At 23.7% G+C, this 26,630-nt stretch overlaps 6 protein-coding genes across 6 annotated transcripts; 3 read left to right on the top strand and 3 right to left on the bottom strand. All coding sequences in view use genetic code 6, as the record gives it.

Annotated features, from left to right (window-relative positions):
* Positions 1-180: 180 nt before the first annotated feature.
* Positions 181-330, bottom strand: TTHERM_00314950 (hypothetical protein; the record flags this gene model as incomplete). Its single annotated transcript, XM_001021286.1, has 1 exon — positions 181-330. The coding sequence occupies one exon, from the start codon at positions 328-330 to the stop codon at positions 181-183; it is 150 nt and encodes a 49-aa protein (XP_001021286.1).
* A 689-nt stretch (positions 331-1,019) lies between these two features.
* On the top strand, positions 1,020-5,354 carry TTHERM_00314940 (hypothetical protein; the record flags this gene model as incomplete). Its single annotated transcript, XM_001021285.3, has 2 exons — positions 1,020-4,271; positions 4,335-5,354. The coding sequence occupies 2 exons, from the start codon at positions 1,020-1,022 to the stop codon at positions 5,352-5,354; spliced, it is 4,272 nt and encodes a 1,423-aa protein (XP_001021285.2).
* A 2,007-nt stretch (positions 5,355-7,361) lies between these two features.
* Positions 7,362-9,320, top strand: TTHERM_00314920 (Serine/Threonine kinase domain protein; the record flags this gene model as incomplete). The annotated part of the gene is made up of 3 exons (XM_001021283.2): positions 7,362-7,747; positions 7,930-8,280; positions 8,342-9,320. Exons 1-3 carry the CDS (start codon positions 7,461-7,463, stop codon positions 9,318-9,320), a joined length of 1,617 nt encoding a protein of 538 aa, XP_001021283.1. The 5' UTR covers positions 7,362-7,460.
* A 1,303-nt stretch (positions 9,321-10,623) lies between these two features.
* Positions 10,624-12,117, bottom strand: TTHERM_00314910 (MATE efflux family protein; the record flags this gene model as incomplete). Its single annotated transcript, XM_001021282.1, has 1 exon — positions 10,624-12,117. One exon carries the CDS (start codon positions 12,115-12,117, stop codon positions 10,624-10,626), a length of 1,494 nt encoding a protein of 497 aa, XP_001021282.1.
* A 3,198-nt stretch (positions 12,118-15,315) lies between these two features.
* TTHERM_00314900 (hypothetical protein) lies at positions 15,316-16,896 on the top strand (the record flags this gene model as incomplete). Its single annotated transcript, XM_001021281.2, has 3 exons — positions 15,316-16,343; positions 16,403-16,732; positions 16,785-16,896. Exons 1-3 carry the CDS (start codon positions 15,349-15,351, stop codon positions 16,894-16,896), a joined length of 1,437 nt encoding a protein of 478 aa, XP_001021281.2. The 5' UTR covers positions 15,316-15,348.
* A 738-nt stretch (positions 16,897-17,634) lies between these two features.
* TTHERM_00314880 (transmembrane protein, putative) lies at positions 17,635-26,167 on the bottom strand (the record flags this gene model as incomplete). The annotated part of the gene is made up of 12 exons (XM_001021279.2): positions 17,635-19,664; positions 19,810-19,899; positions 19,959-20,247; positions 20,302-20,706; positions 20,754-20,933; positions 21,053-21,225; positions 21,278-24,098; positions 24,154-24,464; positions 24,518-25,356; positions 25,509-25,571; positions 25,607-25,720; positions 25,851-26,167. 12 exons carry the CDS (start codon positions 26,165-26,167, stop codon positions 17,635-17,637), a joined length of 7,632 nt encoding a protein of 2,543 aa, XP_001021279.2.
* Positions 26,168-26,630: the final 463 nt, after the last annotated feature.

Genomic DNA, 26,630 nt, shown 5'->3' with positions numbered 1-26,630 from the left:
AAAATTTTTTGGAAAGATAAAATTTACATAAAGAATAATCTGCATTAAGTCTTAAAAATTATAAGAATCTATCAAAAATTTTATAAATTCAGTGGTTTTTCTAAAAATAATGAAAAAAACAAATAGATTAAATTTAGGACTGCATATCAGTCATGGTTTATTTTTATATTTAGTTTAAATTCAGAGTATCTTTTCCTTGTATTATACTGAACATCTTAAAAAAATGGCATTCAAGTTGATTAAATTTTGTTTTTGTTAAAGTATTTCTTGGAATGCCTTTTATTTTTTGCATAAAATAGTTTGTTCCTTGTTTTTATTAATTAAATTCATTATATTTTATTAATGAAAAATGAAAGGTCCTGAGAAAGTAATAGTAATTCAATACAATACAATACAATAAAAAATCAAATTTCAATTAAATCAATTATTGCTTATTAATTAATTTATTAATTTATTTGATTTTGATTGTGCGTGTATTTTTTTGTTTGTATTGATGTATGAAAATTTTATGTATTTATTTGTATTTATGTTTTAATCAATCAAACAAATTTTTTTACAAACAAAAATCTTAATAACTATTCACTTGAGATATTCTTTGTGTTGAGCAAATTTTTAATTAGATTGATAATATTAATTCAAACTAAACAAATAACAAAATCAAATTAATTCATTTAATTAAGAGAGAGCTACTCCCTACCAATTTAGTTTTCAAAAAATCAATAAATTTGATAGATAGTAAGTAAGTAAAAGCATAGTCCTTTACACACTTGAGAGAGCTTCTCACTAAAAAAGCATTAGAATTAGTTTAAAAATTATCGCTAGTCACGCTTTCCTGCCTTATTTATACTGATAAAAAAAGCAAAATTCAAAGAAAGTTTGTTTATTTTAAATATCTCGCATCTAAATTTGAAAATAGAAATTGAAAAGCTGAAACAACTGAAGGGCAAATAGTAAAAAATTGGTTCATCCCAACTCTAAAATAAATAAAACTTAGCAAAATTAAAATTAATAGCAAATATATGAGTAAAAGTAACAATAGTAATAATTTAGGGAGCGAAAACATGCTCTTTGATTTATTAGATGGCTTCATGCAAATTTGTCAACCAGGTTTTCAAAATTATGAGAAGTCGATGCTGTAATGGACCAATTTCAAAGAGTTAATTTCAAATCGTCCTATTGACTATCATTAAGTATTTACATTTATTTCTAAAATGTAAGAAACAGAATAGCCTTCGCCTCAAAAGAGTAAGCAAATGTAGTCACAGGACTAGTAGAAAGACGAAGAAAACGAGAGTTAATCTTCTTCTAAATAATCCTATCAAAATAGCAGTAATGAAAATATTCCAAAAAACAGTACCAAACTTTATCATTCTCAAAGATAGTAGAATAATTTAACGAATAATAGCAACAATCTGAAAGACAATTAGCAAAATAGTTCATACTTTAACTCAAGTCAAAACTTTAGCAACCAAGGAAATAGCAACAACACTGTAGGCTTGCAAGCTTAGAATGCTACGACTTAATTACAGACTTAAGGTAGGACTAACAATTTTATAAAGAATACTCAATCTTCTTACCAAAGTAATAATTCTGGATCAAACAGCGTTTAGAATGGTAATAATTAAAACTAAAGCACTCATCCACAGTCATCTAATTAATAATATCCACATAGCTAGTCCTAAAATCCTGCAAATAATAATTACTTTAATTCAACAACTAATCACTCTAATGGATCAAATTAGCATAGCAATTACAGCTCTTTTAATAATGAACTTTTTGCAGGGAGCAGCATGAATATGTTCAAAACAGCTGCTGGTAATTTTTAATCTAACACCATTTAAAATTAAAAAAAGGGAGAATAGCCTCGATCTTCGACCAGAGATTAATTCAACCAAGGTAGCTCATAAGCGTAAAATAATAATAATAATAACTTTAATGGTGGATCTTCTACTAATATGTACAATAGTAATACAAATGGTAGTAATAATCCTAATTCTTCTAGGAATAACTACCGCTCTAGCTTCAATTAAGCTACGTCTTCATCAAATAATAACAATATTACAAATAATACAGGAAATATTTATTAAAATTAATAGTCAAACTCAAAAGCTACTACAAATTAATAGAATAGCAACTCTTCTTAGGTTAGCAATTTTACTAGTAGTGGAAATGTAGCTGCTATGGCCAACATGCACAGCAGCAAAGAAAATTATAGTCATCTTAATAATAATGTAAATTTGGAGAAGAGCAGTCCCATGAACCCATCCAAGTTCACTAACTCTTTCAAAGCAAACGGAAATGCCCACAGCATTTATAATAACACAAGTCAAAGTAGCGAAAATAATAATCACTTTAATTCTTAACAGTCACAGTAATCTCCTGAAAAGATGTCATCCTAGAAAACTAATAAGAATTAATAGTAACAAAATGGATAGCAAACTTAACAATAAGGAAATGGTCATCACAATAATCATAACGGAACTAGCAATAACCACACTAACTAATTTAATATAAATAATTTCCATGGATTGCCAAATGAAACATCTACATTTGTAAAGGACGAAAATCTTTATTCAATAAAATCATTTAGCGAATTCCTCAAAGAACATACAAGAATTTAATCACTTGGAAAAAATACTTAGTTTGCTTAAACTTCAGTTTTAGAGCTTTAAAATAACTCTAACAGCTTGCTTAAATTAGCATCGATTGCCTTTTTTGTTAACTTAATTAGTGAATTACCTCATCCTGAATCTTAACCAAACAGTACTTGCCAAGCGAGTAAGATATAACTCATTGATATTTTCTTAAAAGTTTACAATAAAAAGCTAAAGATCCATGTTAGCTCGACTCACATATTTACATCAGATCAATTGATTGCTTCCTTTACAAAAAATACTGGTTTACTTATTCAATTATATCTTCTTCATGGATAAAATACATCGAAATTGATAAAAGCTTTCTTGTACCAAGTTTAGCATGACCCTCTTTATTTAGACAGCTTAGTCATATTAATCAAAGAATTGGCTGCAGAATTTGTTGAAGAATGTGACTACGATGCTATCGCTTCAATTCTGATGTAATAAATTTAACAGCATTAAACTTAATAGCAACAAAACTCTCTTTACTCAACTTGTGCTTCACTCTCGCAGCTCTAAGAAAACAAAGTAGGAGGTTTATCAGAAAAAGAAAAAAGAGCCAAACTTGCTTAAAAGTTAAGATAACCAAGCTGGAAGGAAGTAAAACCAGAATGGCTTTTCCTTTTATCTCTTTCTCTCTAGAGACCTATTGAGTTATTTAATTTAAGGGATAATAAATTGGAATAAACTCTTTTTAAAAGCAAGAAAATGCAAATAAGCGAAGTTACTGCCAATAATAAAATAAATATTGTAACTGTAACTCAAGCTGAAAACAAATTTCCAGTTTACTATTTAATGACTATGAAGTAATCTGAAACTGAACTCTATGCATCCTTAAAGATAAATTTTAAGAAAAATGAATTAAAGTTGAACGAAGAAGTAAACTTTCCATATCTCATTAAGCAGATTACAAGAGAAAAAGAATAGTGCTAATAGCAGCAGTAACCACAATAGCCATAGATTATAAATTCTCCTACTCAACAAATGCAATAAAATAATAACAATTCAGCTAATTAAGCTTAATTACAGCTTTCTCCTTCGTAGTCTAAATAATAATAGCCATAATAATCAACTCAATAAAACCTTCCTTAAAGTAATAGCAACACTAATTTAAATAAAGAATACTCTATGGGACATCGCAGTAGTAAACTTGGCTTACACTTAAACTAACTTCAACAACAGCAACAATAGCCTAATGCTTTATATTCTTCGACTAATGCAAATAACCTAAACAGTTAACAGCACCATCATCATAATTCCAGTGTCGAAGATCAAGGAAGAAAATCTCACAGCATTAAAACGAATCACATATCTAATTTAAATACGAATGGATCTACGAGTAATCTGAACAATCCCTCAGCTTCGAGCCCCAGGGTGCATAACTTTATGAATAATCTTAACTAACTAAATAACTAGTAAGCTGGAAGTCAAGCACAGTAATCAGCTTAACAACAATAATAATAATAGTAAGTACCTTCTTCTATAGAGCCTAAGCAGAACAACCCACCTTTCTCTAAATTAGGTAATAAGTTTAGCCACTATGAAAATATAAGCCCTAAATATAATTTAAACAATTTGAATTTCTAGAAATCAACTGTCAACTCCAGATAGCACCAATAATCGAACTCACTCTCTGTAATCCTTTATTTATAATTGTTTATATTTTTTATTAATCTTTTTATTTACTTTTATAAAAAGTAGGACGAATGGAACAAGAATTTATTGTATGCTAAGGTTAAAGACTTAATTTTCACACTCAACATCAACTCTGAGCAACTTAATTCTTTAGCTAGATTTTCTATCACAAATAATTAGACTGGTATTTAAAGTAAGGAAAATATACAGCCTAAATCTCCTCTAAAATACAAATCGGTACTTTATCCTCTTAGCAATAACTGCATATAATAAAATCCAAATGGGGCTATTCCTCCAAATGGATTCTCGAATGCGCTAAATAATATAATGATAGGATAAAATTATATATAAAATTAGAATCAATAATAAAATTCTTCATCAACCACAACAATCAATTCCTTATCTACTAACACTACAAACAATATCAGTAATCTTAACAATTTGAATAATACAAGTGGGACAACTGCAGCAGGGACAAACTCTGCATCTGTATAAAACGGAAACATTAATAATAATATCACTAATTACACATCTCCCAACTCAGCATTTAATAATTACCTTAATAGCAATCCAACTTTATTCACTGGTTAGACAGCATTCAATATAAATTCAAACTCAAAATTAAATACAAATAATCTTAACCCTCTCTCACCAAGTTCTAACTTTAACGGAAGTGTTAATCCATTGCTCCTAAATAGTACAAATAATAATAATAATTTTGTAAATAGCTTTGGAAAGAATGGAGTAAGCGGAGTAAACAACACAAATAGTTCCAATCTTTAAAATTTTTTGAATTCAAATAGTTATAATGCTATGCAATCCGCAGGTGGCATGGGTGCAACAAATAATATCTAATAATAAAATTTAAATACTCTTAATTAATAAAATATGAGTAGCAGCTTGAATGGAAATTCAACACTAACTTCTAACTCTGCTCTAACACAATTAGTTGGAAATGCTCCAGGGACAGTATCCTCAAAAAGATATCCCACTTCTCAGGCTAACCCAAATTTAGTTGATTCTCAATCTAGAGATATTTTCAATAAATTATCTCCTCGTCGCAACTTAAATACTTAGTACTGATCATACTTTTTAAAACACCTAAAAGAAATTAATAAATTTATATTTTTTCTCTCTACCAGTAGAGCCTATCTAATTTGTATATCAAAAATAAAATTATTTTTAAAAATCTAATTAATTAAACTTGTGCTTTCAAATAAGTTAAAAATAGCATGAAGCAATCATTTTCTAATAATACATCTATTTTAACTTATTAATCAATTAATTCAGCCATCCAACCAGTTAACAGATTTAATCATAAGCACTAATGAATAATCTGAAAATTCACTGAGAAAAGAAATAAATCATGATATATCAGAGAAGAGATTATTTTAATAATTAAGTACTTTCATTTATATATTATCAATATATTAATAAATTATAATATTAAAAATAATTATTATAATTAATGCTTTTGTAAATTTATTATATAATCATTCATTCATATTATATTTTAACCATAATCTTGCTCGCTCATTATTTTATTTATTTCTCTTAAAAATTATATTCTTTTAATTAAATCTTTTATCATGAAATCAATAAATATATTTTAGAATTTAATCTAATTAACTAAATTTATAAAATTATATTTATTTTAATTTTATATTTTAGTCATCATTCTTAAAATTCTTAGCATACATTTTTAGAATTTTATAAAAAAGTAAAAAATTCAAAGTTTTTTTTGAATATAAATTTGAGCTAATTTGAATATTCGCTAAAAGCAAATCAAGAGATATAAGAAGAGAGATTATTTTAATTATTAATTACTTTTGTTATATATTATAAATATATCCATAAATTTAATATAAAAATGATTATAATAATAATAAATTTTTCAAATTGATTTTTAACCATAATCCAATATTCTTTAGAATAATTAAAAATCTAAATTTCTATTTATTTGAATATTACATTTAAGCTATTATTTTATTACTTTTGAAAACTTAATGAGGAATAAACCCAGAAAACAAGTAGATAGATTATTATAATAACTAAGTACTTTTATTTATATATTATAAATATTTAAATGATAACATTAAAAATATTAATAATTAATATTTTGTAAATTTATTAATTGCCATTCATTTATATTAAATTTTAACTATAATCGTACTTATTGCTTTATTTCTTTTAAAAATCATTTTATTTTTTTTTTTGTATTTAATGACTCAATCAACATATTTTAGAATTTAAATTAACTAAATTTTTATGTTTTTATTTATTCTAAATTATGTTTGAAGTATCATAATATTATTAATTTAACAAGCTTTTTTAGAATATTTAAAAAAAATTTAATAAAAAACTTTTTTAAAAATACTTTTTCAAGGTATTTTTTGTAATGATTTTTTTCTCCTTAATTTTATTTTAAAATGGTAACATATTTTTTACTCAATTTTAAAGTAAATTATATTATTTTGTTAACAAATTAATTTGAATTTAAATAATTAAATAAAAAATTTATTAATATTTTTCTTAGAAAAATAAATAATTAAGTTTTTGCGATTAATTTAATTTTAAAAGATTACTAAGTAGATCAAAAAATTTTTGGGAAAATATTTAAATTTATTTGAATTAAATAAATATTTATTTAGGTTTTATCCATAGTATTTTTATCAGATTTATGCATAACTATTTTTATACTAAAAATCTAGAACTTAAGGAGAAGAAAATAATTATAATTCAAATTTATGAAGCACTTAATGTAAGTTTTCATTGAAAGAAAATTCTGAATTCATCGCTATTACTGATTTAAATTTTTTATGAGATCTTATCATTTTAAATGAATAGAAAAAGATTATGAAAATTCATGGCAAAGTTAAATTAAGAATTTTGATTTTAATAAAATTTAATTATGGCCAGGATTGTTTTAAACTATATTTGAATTGATTTAAAGATCATATAATTTAGAAGGAGATGAATGAGTACTCGTTTCTCTAAATTTAATCAATTTTTCTATTTTATTCATTAGAAAAATTCATCTCTAGTTTTGAACTAAGATCGATCGATCATCACCTTTTTTATAAAAGCAAATTAATAATATTAAAAAAAAACACAAAATTTTTATTTTACTAAAAAAGAGCTATTTATTATAAAAATTTTGGACAAATCAATAAAAAGTCCTAGCTATTAATGAGATAACAAAAAGAAGGATAGGAGCAAATGAGCAATAGTGAAAGAAATATTAAAATGGTGTAGCAATATAAAATATATAAGGATAGAATTCTTGGGAAAGGAACTTTTGGATATGTTTTTCAGGGAGAAAACACTAAAAATAAATAAATAGTCGCAATTAAGATGGTTCCTTTGAAAGAATTTAAGTTTAAACCTGAAAAGATAATACCATCTTTAAAAAATGAAATTAAAAATATGTAAATGCTTCATCACAAGAATACAGTTTAGTTATATGACGTTATTAAGTAAAAATAATTTCTTTTCTTTTTTTAAAACATATTTTAGTTATTTATATTACAAATATTGCATAATATATTCTTTATTTGATTGAGAAGTTTTCTCAGATTAAAGCTTTAGTAGCAGAAATAAAATTAGAAATTCTAAAAGCATGACTGAAATGATTAATTTATTTTTTATTATATTTAAGAACAGATAACAATTTATACATGGTTGTTGAGTTTTGCAATTAAGGAAATTTAGACAAGTACATAAAGCAGAAAAACCTTTCGGAAGAAAAATGCATCAATATTATGTTTTAGATAGTTGAGGGTTTCAAGTGTTTAAACTAAAATAATATAGTTCATAGAGATTTAAAGCCTGAAAACATTCTCTTGCATGATAAAACCGTTAAAATAGCAGATTTTGGCTTTTCCAAAGTGGTCGAAGCAGGTATGGATGAACCTATAATCACATCATTCGTCGGCACACCGCTTTACATGTCACCATAAATTTTATAAAAGTAGAATTACTCATCAAAAACAGATATTTGGTCATTAGGGTAATTTCTATTCAAAGTGTTTCTTTTCATTTTAACTTTAACAATTTTTCTAAATTAAAAGCATGATATTTTATGAGTTGATTTATACTAAGAGAGCTTGGGAAGGTAAAAGTTATTGTGATTTGTTGGATAATATCTTGAAAAAGCCACTGCAATTTCCAGAGATTCCTAAAGTTCACTAGCAAACAAAATAAATTATTAGAAGAATGCTTCAATAAAAAGAGGAAGATAGAATAAGCTGGGAAGAACTCTTTTAGTTTTTCTCTGTAGAAAATCTGAGATAAGTCTATTCTGATTTTTCTAACAATTCATATCTTTAGCACCAATAAAATTTACAATTAAATTAGCTTTACGATTAGAATTAAAAATAGCCACATAATCCTTCATCTCCAACTTCAACATTCTCCATGAAAAGTGAAAAAATAGATGAAGAAGAAAAGCAAATAAGTGGTTTCTCAGATAAAATTCATTCAGATACAAATTTAAATAGAATGGATGAAGAAAGCAATGGAAGTTATCCAGGAATTCAACAATAAAAATCATAGGACAGCCAAGATAATGATATCATGAATGAATCTTAAATGAATGGTTTGCTAGAATACTTTACCTAAAACATTAATGTAGCATAACAATTTTAACTAGTTCTTTAGTTGTAATAGCTATTAAATAGAAAGAGAGGCTAGAAATTAACAATAACAGAAGTAAAGTAGATGGTGATGGATCAATTAAAGCCATAAAGCAATGTAAACAACACATAAAATTAGTAATTTTAATAATAACAAGCAAGAGGAGGATTATTTGCAAATAGTAACCTTATGATGCAACAATAAAGCTTATTATTTAATAGATAAAATTAAAATGGTTAAGGACATTCTCCTTTTTAAAAATAATAGCAAGACTAAACAAGCTAATCCTAACAAAACAATAATAGTATTATTAAATAGGAAAGTAGTCAAAATGGAAATGGAAACGAAATGAATTTTGATTAAACTTATAACAACAAACAAAATGGTTGTTACAACATAGATGATATCGATTGATCAAATTAAGCGTGATTAAAAATGAGCCATCAGTTACCAAGCAAATTAATTTTCAAAAAAATATAATATTTAAGAGATGAATCAATAAACTAAAAAAACATTGTTATTTATTAAACTTAAATATAAAATTAAAAATAAATCAAGCAAGCAAGCAAGTAAACAAATAAATAAAAAAAACAAACAAATAAATAAATAAACAAAAAACAATAAAAAACTTTTAACATTTCTAAATTAACTATTTTTGTCCTTTTTATATTCTTATATTTCTTCTTCTACTTTTTATCAAATTAATTAATATATTTTAGTTTTTTCATATACTCATTTTTAACTCTGTTTTATATAAAATTTCTTTTTCTTTTAATTTGACCTTACTAATTTTAGTAATAGATAGATTGGCTTAATTAATCAACTAAGATTTTAGTTTATGCTACTAATTTAACAAATTTAATAAAATTTAAGTTTTACTAGTTTTTCATTAATATATTTAGACATATAAATAATAAATAGATAAAATATTTCCTTTTATTATAAGCTTCTGAATCTAATTTTAAATTTATCAAATATTTATGAAAAATTCTCAATTACTTTTTAATTTTGATTTTTAAATTAAAATATTTAATTTTAAATATTATTATAAATTATTTACCTAAATTAATAATTTATTTTTATTTTATAATCAAAAAGCTGTGTTAAAAGTTATATTCGAATAAAAAATATCATTCAAGGTTTTTGAAGGATAAATTACTTTCTTATTTAATTTTTATTACAAGATGTTATTTTTGGTAAGCAATTTATAGAATCAATTTTCGTTAAAATAAAATATTTACTTTTATTTTATTTATTAATTTAAAAAGAATTTAAATTGCCAATTAAAAACAAATTTATTTTTTTATTTTGTTTTTAATAAATATTGCTTTCTACCAAAAAAAATCTAAAATATAAAAAAAATATTTAATATCTTTTTTAATATTACTGTTTGCTAGTTTTAAATATTTACAAAGAGAATTCGATGGTTTTATTAATTCTAGAATATAATATTTTATGTAATTTAAGGATGAGAAAACAGATAGCTATAAAACAAAAATAAAATATTAAAGTTAAATTAAATTAAAAGTTCTATATTAATAATTTTATGTTAATATTTATCTATTTAATCTTATAAATTATATTGAATTTGAGAAATGAAATAGTTAATTTTATAAGTAACTTTTAGTTAATTTAATGGGTAACTTTTAAAAACCATTAGCAACTAAGAAAGATACATTTTATTTGAATATCTTCTAGCTTTTTTAAGTTAAAATGATCAGTGCTCTGATTTTATTAATTCAGTTTATAATTCGTCAAGTAATTTCTTATCTTGAAGTAAGTGTTCATGCTATTCATGAATTTGCTCCTACCAGTTTATTTTTAACATAACATATGTTTGGGATGCAAATACTGTAACTATAGCTAATACAAATCCTATCCAAAAACCTATTAACTGTAAGTCAAAGACAAAACCTAAAATGCAACTTGATGTTGTACCTATTACATAAAAGCAGATTATAAAGAGCATCAAACATACTTTTCCTAATCCTACACCTTTTAGAATACCTTGTTGGGAACCTTGGAGATAATCTAAACCTATAAAGAATTAGAAAATAGTCATAATGCTTACAAATTATTGAACGATTTCTTCATCACTTGTATAGAATAAGCCTAATTCTCTTTTGTAAAATACAAACAAGAATGTGCTAACACAAGCAAATCCAATACCTACAATATAAGATATCTTAAAATAGTTTTTGGCTTTAACGTGATCATTATGTCCTACTGCATTGGATATAAGTGTGCAAAGAGCTCCACAGAGGCCAAGAGGGAAGGAGTAGAAAAGTGAAGCTAAATTGCACATAATAATATGAGCATTGAATTGAGCTTTTATTTACATAGATCCGATCAAAAGGGAGTTTAATTCAAAGCAGAAAATATCAACGACCATAGGAAGTGCAATAGGCATACAAAAATGGATGTATTTCTTGTAATTGACCTTTACTGTATCCATTTTACATTCAGGCATGATATCAAGATTTTTCTTTTTTGCAAGCCAGATTGCCATCAAAAGTAAGAAAAAGTAATTGATATTTGTGGCAAAGATGATACCACTGAATCCATATCCAAGATACTCACTGAAAACAAAACAAAAGAGATACTAGGTCACAATAGAAACAATCTAGATATACATAGGTTCATTGTATATACCCATTGAGTTGAAGTAATTTCTTAAGAAATCAAAGAAAAATAGGCAAATTAAACCGAACATGATGCCTAAACTATATTATGAAGCATAGTAGGAAACCTATTCTTCCTATCCCAAAGCGACTAATATATCGTACACATTAAACATAAAAACAAGCATAAAGATACTGACACATAAAACAGTGAATGCTCCTTTAGTGAAATAATTTTTCATTAAAATTGAAGACTTGGCACTAAAAGCACGAGCAGAGAGAGATCCAAATCCTTAGTTCAAACCAACCAAAAGGAAATAACCAGTGCAATTAATCATAATGTTTCCTAAACCTATGCCTCCAAGAATAGCGTCATTTTAGAGAAGACCAGCAAAGTGCAAATTGACTGATAAAAAGAGAATGCTCAAAAGAATACCAATACCAACTGAAATGGCTGAGTTAGCAACCTTCCAAATTTCACTTTTCTATTCGTCTCTTGACATTTAAAAAAGATCCTTAGTAAGAAGTACTTCCTTTGGATCGTAGACCTCCAAAGCTTCTATATCGCCAGAACTACCGCCTTCACCCATTTTATCTATTTATTATTACTTACTTTTACTATTAATTTATTTTTTAGTTCTATTTGTTTGAATTTATGGTCAATTTTGTTAGAAGACGAAAATTTTGATACTCTTCCTAAATTTTTAATTAATTAATTTTTAACTAAATAATAATAATAACATATTTAATTACTTATTGACATATAAACTAACCAAAACATCCATTAGAACATTTTTACAATTTCTTTTGTAAATTATTTGTTGCAAGTTATTTGCCTTTTTTAATACTTTTTATTACTAGTCCATAAATAAACAATTAAAACTCTATACTAAATATTACAAAAAGTTCCACTTTACTAAATACATGAGATCTGTTATTCTTTAAGTTTATTTATCATTAATAAAATTCTAGTGCTGTCTAGTTTCTAAAATGCTTTAGATATTTTTTGGTACCAAAATTTATATTTCAGGTCATAAAAATAAAATTTATTTGTGTCTTTCTATGAAGATAATATAAATTAACTATCGATCGATATCAAATTAAAGGGTTTAAAATTATCTAAGTAATTAAAATTTCTTCATTTTGATCTATTTCTAAACTATTCCTAACACATTATTTGTTTCAGATTTAAGTAAATATGTTAGTAAATACAGCTTTAATAAGGTAAAAGTTTTCTAATAATTAGGTAAGACTGTCTCTTTGTAAGATCAAGTGTAAATCGTTTACATTTGCTTAACATAACAAAAATTTAATTCACTTGTTGAGGTGCCCACCAAAAACTTCAAATTTATTTCAAGTTAAGAATAAATAAAACCAAAGAAGAAATTACAAATTTTGATTTACGACGTAAAATTTATTCCAAATGAAAACAAATACATCAGCTTTGTTAATTTTCCCTCACTTTCAAATTAATTATTTAGAAACTCCCTAAAAATTCCTTGACACTTTCTAATTTGTGTAAATTAATTAATTTGTACTACTAAAAGTTTTTAATTTCTTGATAAACATGTTTATTAATAATTGGCCTATCAATACTTAATGAGATTGATAAAATAAATGTATAATTTCAGTATTTTAATATAAATTAACTATTTTTATACTAGAACACTAAGCAAATCTTCTATAAATTTTAAATCAAAAAGAAATATTTTTCTTTTTTAACATGCAATTTTATATTTTAACAAATTAAAAATTAAAGTATGAATAAGATTTCTATAAAATAATAGTGATTTTTTGAGAATTATTGATTTTTCTTAGCAGTTTAGTAAGATGTTAACTACTCTAAAAGCTTAAACCTTTCTTTAAATGTCATTAAGAGTTTTAGGATAACCTCTAAAAATATCAAAACAAATTCAAATTTACAATAATTGTTAAAATAGAAAATATTATTTTGTTGTTTTGATAAAATTAATTTTTAAGAGAGTGAATAGCTCAAAAAAAGGCTTACAAAAATAAGTTAAAAAATGATAAAACTATTTATTTGTTGAAAATAATTGTTTATTTTCGAATGTAAAATTTAATATTTAAAGAGCTATATAAAAATATATACTATAGTTCAGAAGAGACCTAAAAAAAGTAAATTTATACTGTAAAAGAATTAGATTACATAACCATCAAATGAATCTGTAACAAATAGAACTAAATATAAACAGTTATAGTTAAATAACTTTAAAAATCCTTTAAATTATTAAAATGTAGTATTTTTTTAATTGACACAGAATCAAATAAGTATTTCTTCTTTATTAAAAAATATATAAATCAATGTTCATACTTCCTTTTATCATCAATTATTTTCCAAATTTTTAAACAACTCTCCTTTTGCCCTAATTTGTGTCTAGTTTTACAATTGTAATAAATTTGCGTGTTTCGATAATAATGACTCATCGTAGTCAAATCAAATAAAAGTAACTTAATTTCTTTATTTTTTCTCTTTTTCTATCAAAAAATTAAAATATTGATTTATACAAAGATCAAGAAATAAGTCTTTTATTAATATATCTTTTATAAATGTATTTTATTTGATTAAGTATTTGAATATCTAAATTAAACTATTGAAAATAAGTATAATCATTTATTTCTTTTATATGTTCTTTTTCAATAAAATATAATAATTATACTATAATTCAGAAAAAACAACCTTGAATTTTCATTAAAAAATTTCAAATTAAATCCTTTCTTTTTTAAAATAAAATTTAATATTTAGTAATTATTTATTTTTATAATATCAAAATTAATTCAAACTGAACATGTTAAATTTAATAAATAAATATTTAAGAAAAAGTAAGGATACTTTTTTTCATTTCAAAGCATATTCTTTATCTATAAATTATCTGTAATAGTTATTTGTGATATACCTACCTTCTTGCATTTGATATTTGTAATTTAAAAATTATACAGTAAATCGTTGAATAATTTCATTATAATTATTTAAATAAAAAAAAGTTTATATTTTTATTTAATTTTATAAAACTTTGAAATAATTAGATTTTCTTTAAAATTTTAATTAAAAAATGAAAGTAAATCCTAAAAAGTAAAAAATAAAATAGTAAATTTTTTTCAGAAAAACTTATTGATAAGAGTTATTTTATTTATTTCCATTTAATAAAAATTATTTACTCTAATTTTAGGAAGTGAAATATTAATCTTATTTATTTTTTTAGAACTGAATTATTCTTTTAACAAAATCAAATCTTATAAATAATTTATTTAAATTTACAGATAAATATGATTTCTTTATGAAGTATTCAAGGAAATTATATTATTTAATTATAATTTTTTTAAAAAAAACCTGCTTTTATTGATTATTAAAATTATTAAATAGATAAGAATTAACATATTATAGTATATTTGATTTTAATAAATAGAATTGAATATTTCTTAATTATTAGATTTTCTTTACTAAATAAATATTTAACTATAGTATTTTCACTCTTATCTTGAGTACCTTTTAAAATCTAAAAAGAAATGAAGATTATCTTATATTTAAAAAATTTTGCAAAGACTTTTAAAAAGTATAATAAAATAAATGATACATTAGAATTAGTTTTAGGTTTTTTATTTTATATATTTTGATTGAGAACAAACATTACATGAAAATAATAGAAACTAATTAATTAATTTATTAATTAATTTAATTTTAATCCACAGAATTAAATGAATAATTAGATTTCTTAATTAGAAATAAATATTTATTAAATAAGTAATAGTTCTACAATTACTTAAATTATAAAATAACTTTTTATCCAATAATAACAATAATAATGACTAGCTAGAATAACCAGGGAACTTAAGTTAGTATAGACTTAAATTTGACTAATCATAATTCTACTTAACAACTCCCTAGAATAGGCTCAAAAAAGAACATTTAGGCTTTTGAATCTCCTAAGAGCAGTAGAAGTAGAGTAGGTACTGAATTTTTTATTGGGTATGACTAAAAGTAAAGCAACTTAAGCTTGCTCAAATAATAATAAACGATTGACGATAATAAAATAAAATTCTCTATGATGATGGACCTTCCTTTTGTAATAACAGGTAAAGAATTTCTTTAGAGAGGAAAAACATACAATGCATTTAAGAAAGTAGATTTATTAAATAATTTGTAAGATAATTGCTAAATGAAAGGCATAATAATTAAAAGAACATCACCGATATAAGAAATATAAACAAGTAAAAAACTTGGTGATGCTTATTACAGGAAAAAAAAATCAAGACAAACTGGGACTGTATTTACTTGTGAGCTGTGGTCAAGAAGTTACTATGATCACATTTTGAATAAGACACAGCTAAAATAATTACACTTAAAAATGCAAGAATCATCAAAATGTAAGAACTATGACGAAAGAGTTGAAGATATTCATAGGCTCTTCTCCAAATGGCAGAAATAGCAATCTTCGTTTTAAATTGATTATAAAGATTTTTTAATATAAAACGATTGCAATAATAGTATATATTTGGACACATCATAAAATATTCACTCGACTTTTGAAGAATCACTTAACTTTAGTAAAAAATCTAAATTCTTTTAAGCCGTAAATACAGAGACAGATTAGTTTTAAGAGGATTCTCTTTTAGAAAATTATTCTGACAATAATTATCCAAATGCAAATTCAAAAGAAATATAAAATTTTTCAAATAAAATTAAATAATTTGATAAGTTAAACAACACATCTACATCTTTCCACCATATAAATATTACATAAGATAAATCAAAAACTGATAGCATTCCTTGTTAATAAAATGCAAAAGAAATGAAATAGTAATTTTAAACTTAAATTTTTGGTATTTTTGAATTTAATTTACAATAAAACTAAATAGTTCTTAGAGTTCAAAATCTATGATTGGACAGAAGAGTTTTACAGAATCAAAAACCAATTTCAAGCCGCATAGTATATAGAAAGGTTTTATGACTCAAAGGTCATTTGTGAAAAAAGGAAAAGAATAAAATACTTCTGTGTCTACAAATTATGAAGATCAATCAACTTGCTTTAATGAAGGATATAACTCATTGAGCGATAGTAATCGGCTAACTAGATAGTCAAATATTATCAGCAATAGGTCCTAATAAATAAAAAATATATTTAAAAATTGCTAATTTCTAATTAAAGATTGCCAGAGCTATAAGTAAGAAAGTAAAAGCATCAAAAAGTAAGCCATATTAACTTGTGATTCAATATTTTAACATTATTTAAAAAATAAGAGAGATAGATGGCTACCTAAAAGAACAAATTCTCGATCAAAAAGAAATAAAAAAGAGGGCGTAAGAGAGATAGTTATCAGATTTATTACACACTTCTGTTAAATCCTCATGAGTCATTATATTATAACAATTAAAATTATATATGAAAAGCTATATTAAATATTCATAGTATTTGATTCATTTTAACTTCTCAAAATATTTTTCATTCAATAAAATATTATTATTAATTTATTTATTTTATTATTTATTAATAAACTAATCAATTCTTCATTTTTTTAGTAATAAATTAATATAATAATTATAAATGATGCAATAATAAATAACTTAATTAAAGGATAAAATCCAAATCAGTAAAAAAATAAATTACAAATTTTCTAAAATGTAAATATTATATGTAATTATAATATTAATAATATTTGAGTAATTTGTAAGTTATTTGTTTAAGTATTATATGATTATCTAATTTATTTTTTTTTTTCATTTTATAAAACTAATTAATTAAAAATTTTATTTTCATTCTTTAAAATTTAAACTTTTTCATAAACATTTTATTTTTAATAAAAAATAACTTCTTAATAATTGTAAAAAAATATAATTTAAAAAAATTTTTTTTAATGTATTGGCTATTGTTATATTTGAATTAAAGATATTATTTTAATCATATATTAAAATATATTTAAAAAAAATAAAAAATTAGAAGAAAATATTATTAGAATGATGTATTTTATTTTTTATAATATTTTTTTAATTAGATAAGTGTTGATTATACACAAAAATATAAAAATTTAACAAAATTTATTAAATTTAAATTTAATTGAAAATGAATTAATGAATGAATGATTTTTGGTTTTCACTTTTTTATCTTTGAAAAAACATTTTTTATGCTTCCAAATAAAGGAATTGTTTATTTATTTGATGAAAAATTTGAGTTTTATTTTGTATTTTTCTTTTCTGTTTATTAACCACTACTCATCTCATCCATTTTACTTTAAGAAATGCTTTTTGTAGAATTTGAGTTTAAAGAAATGCTTCTTGCCATATTTTATTCGCTCATTAACTTGTTGAGCTAAGACTCATTGATTTGCTTGCTGACTGTGCATGAAATTTCTTGAATAACTTGTTCCTAAATTTATCTGGCTCTCGGTTTTTTCTTATTTAATTAAATATTTTCATCTTAGAATCCTAGAGGAAATGGAGCTACAGTATTATCAAAAGGTGACTCTTCTGGGTTATTAAAATTATTAACTGGAGTAGAAAAATTGATATCAGAATAAAGTTAATTTAATTTGAAAGTTTGAGATGTGTTAATTTTATTGATATCAATATGAACAAGAGTTGGTTTAGTCTTAAAATTTGGAAATACTCTTGAAGATGTTGTTTCTATATTGTTTAATTCTATTTCCTTTTATCCTATTTGCCCCTTTGAGTTTTGTAAGTGATCATCTATTTTGTTTAAGGTCTTTTCAGTTTTTTTATTTTTGGCACTGTTCATTCCAAAATTTAACAATGATACTGGCATATTTTTATCATTTTATAAGAAGAAATCCAATTATTTCATTTAGAAAGCTACTTTGCAGGATTAATTTTGGTCAAATTGCTAATTTTCTTTTTAAGTTTGTTCAATTTATTAAGTGTTTAAATCATTCAATGTATCCATATTTTTTTTAATTTTTATTGATCTGTACACTTTTCTTTTAAACCTCAACCAATTCACATTCACCCTCATCGTACTATCTTCCAAGTTTATTTTTTTACAACATTCTGGTAAAAAGTTTGGGTATTTAACTTTCCAATTCACAAACTTTTTTAATAAATATTTTTTAAGTTCTTTGATTTTTTGCTTTATCATGTAAAATGCAAGCAAGAGTAAAAAGCCATAAGATATTACAATCTATAAAATGCTTACAATATCTTTAATAACATCGCTAGAAGTATTTTTATATATTATATTAAAGAAAATGCAAGTCAATAAGACCACAACAGTTTTAAAATCAAGAGTATTTAGAAAGTTATTCTGAAAAGGATTCAGTTTTAGAATGTAATAGGCATATACAATTAGGTAGCTTGCCACAAAAATATAGCTCACATTTGGTTATGACTTAAACATATTGATTGTCAAGAAAATGATTAACTTCACATATAATCTGACAAACTCCCAATAATAGCATTTGTCTCTATATTCCATATATAAGAAACCATAATTATACTGAGTAGTAATGAAGTTTAATTTGCTTTTGCAGTTATATAGTCCTTTTAAAATTATCAGAGGAAATAAAGCCCAAATAAAAAGGCTTGGCAAGACTAAATAATATGTATACTAAAGATGCTGCTCGCTATAGCAAATTTAAGTAAGATCTGCGTTAACATAATTTATGTTACCTATCTTTCTGCAAGAAATGACAGATACAAAGTAGTTAACCACATTAGGTTGAAAGAAAATGATCGAGAATATAACTACCATTTGTATTTTCTGTTGCTTAATTTTGATATTCATTAATTTTAGCAATACTTTGATAAACAAGTAGGTTATGCATTTAAAAATAATCGGTATCAGAAGACTAACTATTACTCTAATATAAACTTACGGTATATTTCCATAACTAAAAATGCAATCAATAGCTCCATTCATATTTTGAATAGGTGAACCTAAAGAATTTGGAACCAAAGTAAATGAAATTGGCATTTTATAATCCAGAACCTAAAGAACACTCATAACTTAAAAGTAATGAAGCATTTATTTAGCATAAATAGAGCTTCTGTGATTTAATGAGCTATTTCCTAAGCTCACAATCCCTAACTAACGCAAATAATAGGTCTTTGCTGTTTAGATGTAAATCTACAAAAAAAATACAATCGAGAAAGCCAGATATATCAATATTCCTAATTATTTTTATTAGCAAAAAATTAGTGAAATCATAAAATAATTTTAATTAAAAATTTCAACTTTAAATTTTAAGAGAATTATTTTTATTGTTAAATTTTAAATAGCTTATTTAATTTTATTTATAAACATTAAAATAATTACCTAAATATAAAAATATTTATTTGACTATTGGATTAGAATTGCCTTAGCAAGGAGAGCAAGAGTAATCTCCTTACCTTGTGTATGATTAACCTAAAATTAAAAGATATATTTTATAAATGATATTTATATAATTAAATTTATTTATTTACCCCAATATTCTCCATTAATGTCACATTCTTCACATAGAGGCCCTATATTTCCTTCTATGCAATACTACATATTTTCATTAGCAGCAATGCAATTTTCAGGTTTGTTCTCACAATATGTGATTACATCAGAATTATTTGCTGTTCTCCAGTAATTATCTTTTAAAACTATTTGGTTTCTTTAGCATGATTCTGCAAATTAAGGGCATCGCTAACATTTTATTTCTTACTACATAGCTTACAAATCTGCAAATGTATTAGCTTTTTCATATGTTACCAGCGAATAAGAGTTCTTTTAAATAATTTTATTTTGAATAATTAAATCAAAAGTTTTAAATAATCTTACATCCTCGCATCTGTGACAAGATAAGGTATATTAATTAGACTTTTGTAAGATTTCACCTTATGCACAATTTCTAAAATTAACTTTGAACAAGATTTATTTTTTGCTTTATAAGTTGTTGTTTCCTGTTTCGAGGATAGTATTTTACGAAAAAAAATTATGTATAAATGGTACTTCCATCACCATATAATCATGCTCTAGAGGCTGCCCAATTACAGCAGTATCTTAAATTAAAAAATAAGAATTAATATATGGCTCTTGTTAGCTATTTTAGGATAAAGTAGGCAAGATCAAAGGATAAGTTAGCTTCTTGTCTATTATTAAATTGTAGTTTGATGATGAAAATACAATTTCATATTGCTCCAGTTCTTAGTTTAACTCAATTCCATATTGGTCTAAACTTTAAGGCTTTTTTTAAAAAATATTAGCTTTTTAAAATAGTTTAAAAATTTTACTAATTTAATTAGCTAATCTAATTCATCATAAAGTGTCACGTTCAGTCCTAATAGTGAGCCACTTCTGATACCAAAGATTTCAAAGACTTGAATTATATTTAACTTATTTTTTGCAATATAAGCTTCAATTTCTTTTTTTGATTCTATTTTTTCCTTACCAATCGAACTCAATATGATTTCCTAAAAATTTTAAAAGCTGCTCAATTAATTCACTTAAAAATTAAATTCAATGAATTTTTAAAAGTTATTTCATGAATTAATTTATTAAAAAACTCATTATAAAATATTAAAGTAAATACCTCTATGCTGTAACTCTCATCTTCATTATTGATTCTCTAAATCTTCATTTTATGTGGGTAAGAACAATAATCATTTCCGAATATTGTTGCAGTGTTATTCTAAAATATAACTTGTTAAGCAAAGTTTTTAGGAAATTGAGGTTTCTATTTTGTAAAATACCTAAATGCACCTCCTAAATTTAAAATTTAAAAATTATTTTTTTTTTTAGAAAAATATTAATTTACCTATGGGAGCTGTGTTTGATTAAAAGGTAACATCCTTAACATGCACCAAGTTAAATTATTTAAGGAAAATAGCTCCTCCATATTAGGTGGCACTGTTTGATTAAAATTCTGCTTTGATGAGATAGAATGAAGTCTTTTAAGATGAATCGGGATCTAAAAAAATAGCTCCTCCAATGTAGCCTGTCGATTCTTTAAATTAAGAATTTTAAATAGTCAATAATACATAGTTTAGAACTTATAAAGAGGTTCCAAAGCAAGAGATACAAGTCAAATTTTAAGTATTAAAAGAGTTTATACTTGCGGTATATCCAGATAAAGAGAAAAAAGAATCAGAAATATCAGATTTTAAGTGTTTCATTATAACATTTTAAACGACAATTTTATCATAATAAACCATTTAATCATAATTGTATCCTTAATAGGTGTTCGTGTATTTAAATATACCTAAATTTTCAACTTATGTGGCATGCAAATTATTTACTTAAATATACTTCTTAACTGCTTCTACTTGAATAATGTAATAATTAAAATCCTGTCTATTATATTGTTATAAATATTCTTTTAAGAAATAAACATTTTCAATAAAAATATCCTTTATTGAAGCATCTTTAATCACAGAAAGATAAAATAAACTCCTATCTGTAAAAACACTTTTTATTTAAATTTAATCTATTGTCATAATTTAATTAATATTTAGCATTTAGACAATAGTTGAGTTTTAAGCTATTACGTCCTATATCTTTAAATCATAAATTTCCACTTTTTCACAATTTTAAAAATAAAACAAATTAGAGTTGAGCAGTTTTGTGTGTGTAATGGTTATATTACTCATTAATACTTTTTCCATGTCTTAGAATATAATTTAAAAATTCTTAATTTCATCTCCTCCTAAGATAGTTACATTATAAAATTTTACTTTTTCAATCTATGAATTGAATTTTATAACAAGCTACTCATATTAGTAAGGAATTTCACTTCTATCTATTTTTAAGACAATATTTTGCAAAACAAGAACTTTTTAGGAGTAAGCCATAAAGAAATCAGCATTAAGAAGCAAAATAGATTAATTTGATGAAGATTAATATGTAATTGAACTTTCTTGAGATTGGTTATTAAATTTATTTATGTAACTAAGCTGCTTATTATCATAATTTGGAAAAAATGAGATCAGGAAATTATATTTTAGGTTTTAGGTAGTATCTGACAACTATTTTTGTGAAGATTCTATATTTTCAGTGAAATAAAGCAATTAATAATTATTTGCGAGAGGTGGGAAAGCATATTTGCAAATTTAAGAATTCTCGACTGAAATGGTATAATTAAAAAATGAATTACTGCTCAAGCCTATAAGAAATATAATATTATTTTCATAAGCTCTAGAAATCAATAAAGGTGAGTCTATTTTTAATGCTTTAAAGAATTTGATTTAAGATATTTAATAATTAAACAGGTTAGTTAGATAGAAAATTCTAATACCAAATCTTTCTATTGTAACAAAAATCTCATCGCTTATAATCTTAATAGAGTAGATATACTTACTTTAGCGAGGACTCTTGTAGTAGTCTAAAATTTAAAGAGATTTTCTGTCATACAAATTTATTTAAAATCCATTATAAATAAGAATATGTTTCGAAGTGTTAATCAAAGAGTTTCCTTACAAAGAAGTCAGCTGTACTTTCTAAATTAACATTTCTTCGTATTTTTTTTCATAGTTAATAAGATAGACATTCAAAATTTTTATATTTTTTTACTAAATGAAAAGCCTTTAAAATTCAAAATCAGAGTATACAAGTTATATAGGATATTACTTTTAAATATGATATGTTTAAATCTCATTACTTTTAATATTTACCACCAATATCTCTTTTTACGACTACATAATAATTTAACCATCCTTAAAATTAGCATTCGAATATACTATAGGTTATTTAAGTTAGTGTTGATCAATTATACTTCCTTTTAGAAAGTTATTAGAACTATAATCTATATTATTAATATTTTATTTATAAATGTAAACTAAGCCTGAAATATCGTAAGTAATAATGTAAGGAAAAATAAGCCTTATTTCCATAATTCTCATAGTTGGATGATGGTAGATGATTTATTGTGTAATATTACATAAATTGTCAGAAGTGCATTTGAAGAAATACTAAATAACTTATCTTTCTCTATTAAAACAGACTATGTATTGTAGTAAATTTTAATTAGAAAATGTCTTTTTAGAGATATTTTCTGATCTACAATTAATTATTCTTTGATTATGCAAAAAAGATATGGTTTAAACTTGCTGTTATTCTACTCTCAATAAATATAGATCTTCTTAATCATAGGCAACAAGCATAAAAGAGTTGATTTAAATCAATTTACGATATCTTTAATTAGACCTAACCATAAAATATTATTTATTTTCTTTCATCATAATAATGTTGTTAAAACCATCCAAAAAGATAAATTATTTCATATTTTTATCATAGAAATAGGGTCTATCATATTCTGGATCTCTTTCTAAGTCTTAATTATCGACACTAGTCATCTCTAAATCAGGTACCTATGTATATAATCCTCCTCTACTCCAATAAGCAGATCCTTCAATGCTGTATATGTGCTGTTTGTTGTAGGCAATAATATTGTTATGGATTTTATCAAATACTAAATTCTAAAACGGAATATCACTGCCATCAAACTCACTAGAGAGCCTTAACACTTGATCTTCTCTAATTTCTTTCTTACCATTTTCTTACTCCCAAAATATAATATTGCCAGATTTTTCAATTCCAACTATCCTGCTTGAATCATTATCATACCAGATTTTTTGCAAGTTCTAATAAAATTTTTTTTTATTTAATCAAATAAATAATTAACTAAATTTTAATTACAATTTTTCCATCAAATAGATCTCCCTCTATAGATCTAAGATTGAAGAACTATTCATAATTGAATTTCAAAATATTTCCTTAGTTAGCACTTTCTTATCCTAAAAGAACAGCAATAACTTTTGGTTAATTCAAAACAATTAGTTGGATAATTTAGTCATAAACTTGCTTATCTAAGTATTGAAGAGAAGATCTATCGAAGATTCTGAAATAATTTTTGCTCCACTTGACTATGATTGTGTCCCCAAACTCAAGTCCTTGGTTAGATTCATCTTCGAATTTAGTAATTTCATGAAGGATTGATTCTAATTAGGCTAATATTTATGAACAATTTTAAATAAAATTTTAATGAAATATATTTATTTACCTTAGAAGTTATATGCAACTAAAGCTGTAGGAGATTAAATGAAAACTCTTTGAAAAGTTTAGTCTATGTAGAATTTATTTATAGAAGTTAGATTTTATTCAGTTTCATAAATTTGTAGAACTCTGTATTCGAATGAGTTTTAAGATATTTCCCATGAGATAACTTGGTTTTCAGAGCAAGTGTACAAAATGCCAGTTCCATCAAATTTGAAACTCTGAATTGGCTTTCTATGAAGTAAAAATTTTAAGCATTTCATATTTTAAGAAAGTGTAATATCTATGCAAACTTCAAAATATTTTTAGTCATTGAAGAACACAAATAAATTTTAAAATTATATATAAAAGTCTTTTACAGCTTGTCCAAAATCATGAAAGTGAATTTAATTTATTTTGTAATACCACAAAGCTATTTATGAAAAATTTTTGAATTGAATTGCTATCAGATTAAATTCTTTGTAATAGAGGATATTGTTTATTTCTTCTTTGAAAGTTTTATCAGTTATGATAGAGTTATCGACTAAGCTCCAAACTTCCAATACAAACTTAAAGACAATAAACAATAGCTACTCTATTTCTTCTATTTTGGCAAACGAAATTACCTCATTATGCTTCTAAGAAGAAATTTTATAATAAATATTGTTGTTCATATTTTGGTTTATTTCCACTCCGGAATAAAGCTTGTTCACAATGAAGGTATCAAATTTTTCATTGTAAATTACACTTATTGGATGTGAAGAGTCTAAATTATCTGTGTAGAGTTATTCAACTCTGTAAGGTGATACATTCTGATCTTTAGCTTGAGTCTTCTATATCTTCATTTACTAAATGTAATTGCATCCCCTATTATATATAATACTTCAATATAAAAAGCATATTGCAAATACCATTTTTTTAAAGTGAATTTTAAGTGAAAATTTGTTACAATAATCAATTTTAAACTATCTTAAAGAATTTAACATATTTTATAATTAATAAAATTAAAAATAACATACTCGCAATCATCTATTCCGTAGAGAATTTAGGCATTTTCGGAGTAATATGCTTGCTCCGCCATTCTCGTATTAAAAGATTCAAAGATTTTTATATTTACTTTTCCTTCATTATTTATTTCCAAAACCCAAAATTAGATTTAAGTTCTTACTCTTCTTTGTTAATTAATATTGATGTTCTAATTAAATTAACACAAGGCTAAGACTATGTTTTCCTAAATTTAATTAATAAATTCTTTTTTAAATTAGAACTAAAAATATTAGGAAAAATTAAAAAAAAATAAAATTGATTTACTATAACCTTTTTTAATATTACTAAACTTAATTAATTTAAGAATTAATTACTTCTAAAAACCAAAAGTCTTTTAAGATCGTTTCTTTCTTTGGTATGATTGTTACTTTTTACTATTTTACAGTGTAAATTACAGTTTCACCACTTTAACTAGAAGCCAAGAGTATATTCTCTTGTTTGTTTAACTTAGCATTTTAAACTTAAATATTGATATTTTCTTCTATTATTTTTGAATCCTCAACTAAATTTTCCAAATCAAAAACTTTTGCTGACAAAGATTTTTGGTTGAAAACAATTAATTTGTTACTTTAATTAATTGCTAAAATTAACTAAAAACTAAAAATTTATCTTTCGTCTTAAGATAATTCATACCTCTTTCCTTAAAAAAGAAATTAAATTTAGTTATCAGTCACTTAAAGTTTGTAACTAATAATATTGTTTTCATCATAAAATAATAATGATTTTTTTTCTTAGATTGAAATGGCTTGATTTAATTTTATTTAGTTTTGTTCATAAAAATTAATTTATTGTACTACTTGCATCAAGGAGTTGTCAAAGTTAATGATAACCTAATTACTTAAAACTATTATTGTATTTTATTCTAATTAGAAAACAAACATTATTTTTTATAGCTCATTTGTCTATATCATAAATCTCTTCAGATCTAAAGTTTTGATGTGCGATTTTTAAATGAAATCGTAAATATTGATAAAGGGAAAGGCTGTAAGGTTAGACATGTCATAATTAAATATAAATTAGTTATATTCGTTCAAGCTTATTCCTGTATTTTCTGAAGTAATGTTGTAATTAAAATTTATATTTTAAGATATCTA

Source organism: Tetrahymena thermophila (genome assembly GCF_000189635.1).
Source record: "Tetrahymena thermophila SB210 genomic scaffold scf_8254548, whole genome shotgun sequence".
In the NCBI taxonomy this organism is placed as follows: Eukaryota; Ciliophora; class Oligohymenophorea; order Hymenostomatida; family Tetrahymenidae; genus Tetrahymena; species Tetrahymena thermophila.
The sequence above is the reverse complement of the archived record's forward strand: the minus strand, read 5'-3'. Positions and strand labels throughout refer to the sequence as shown.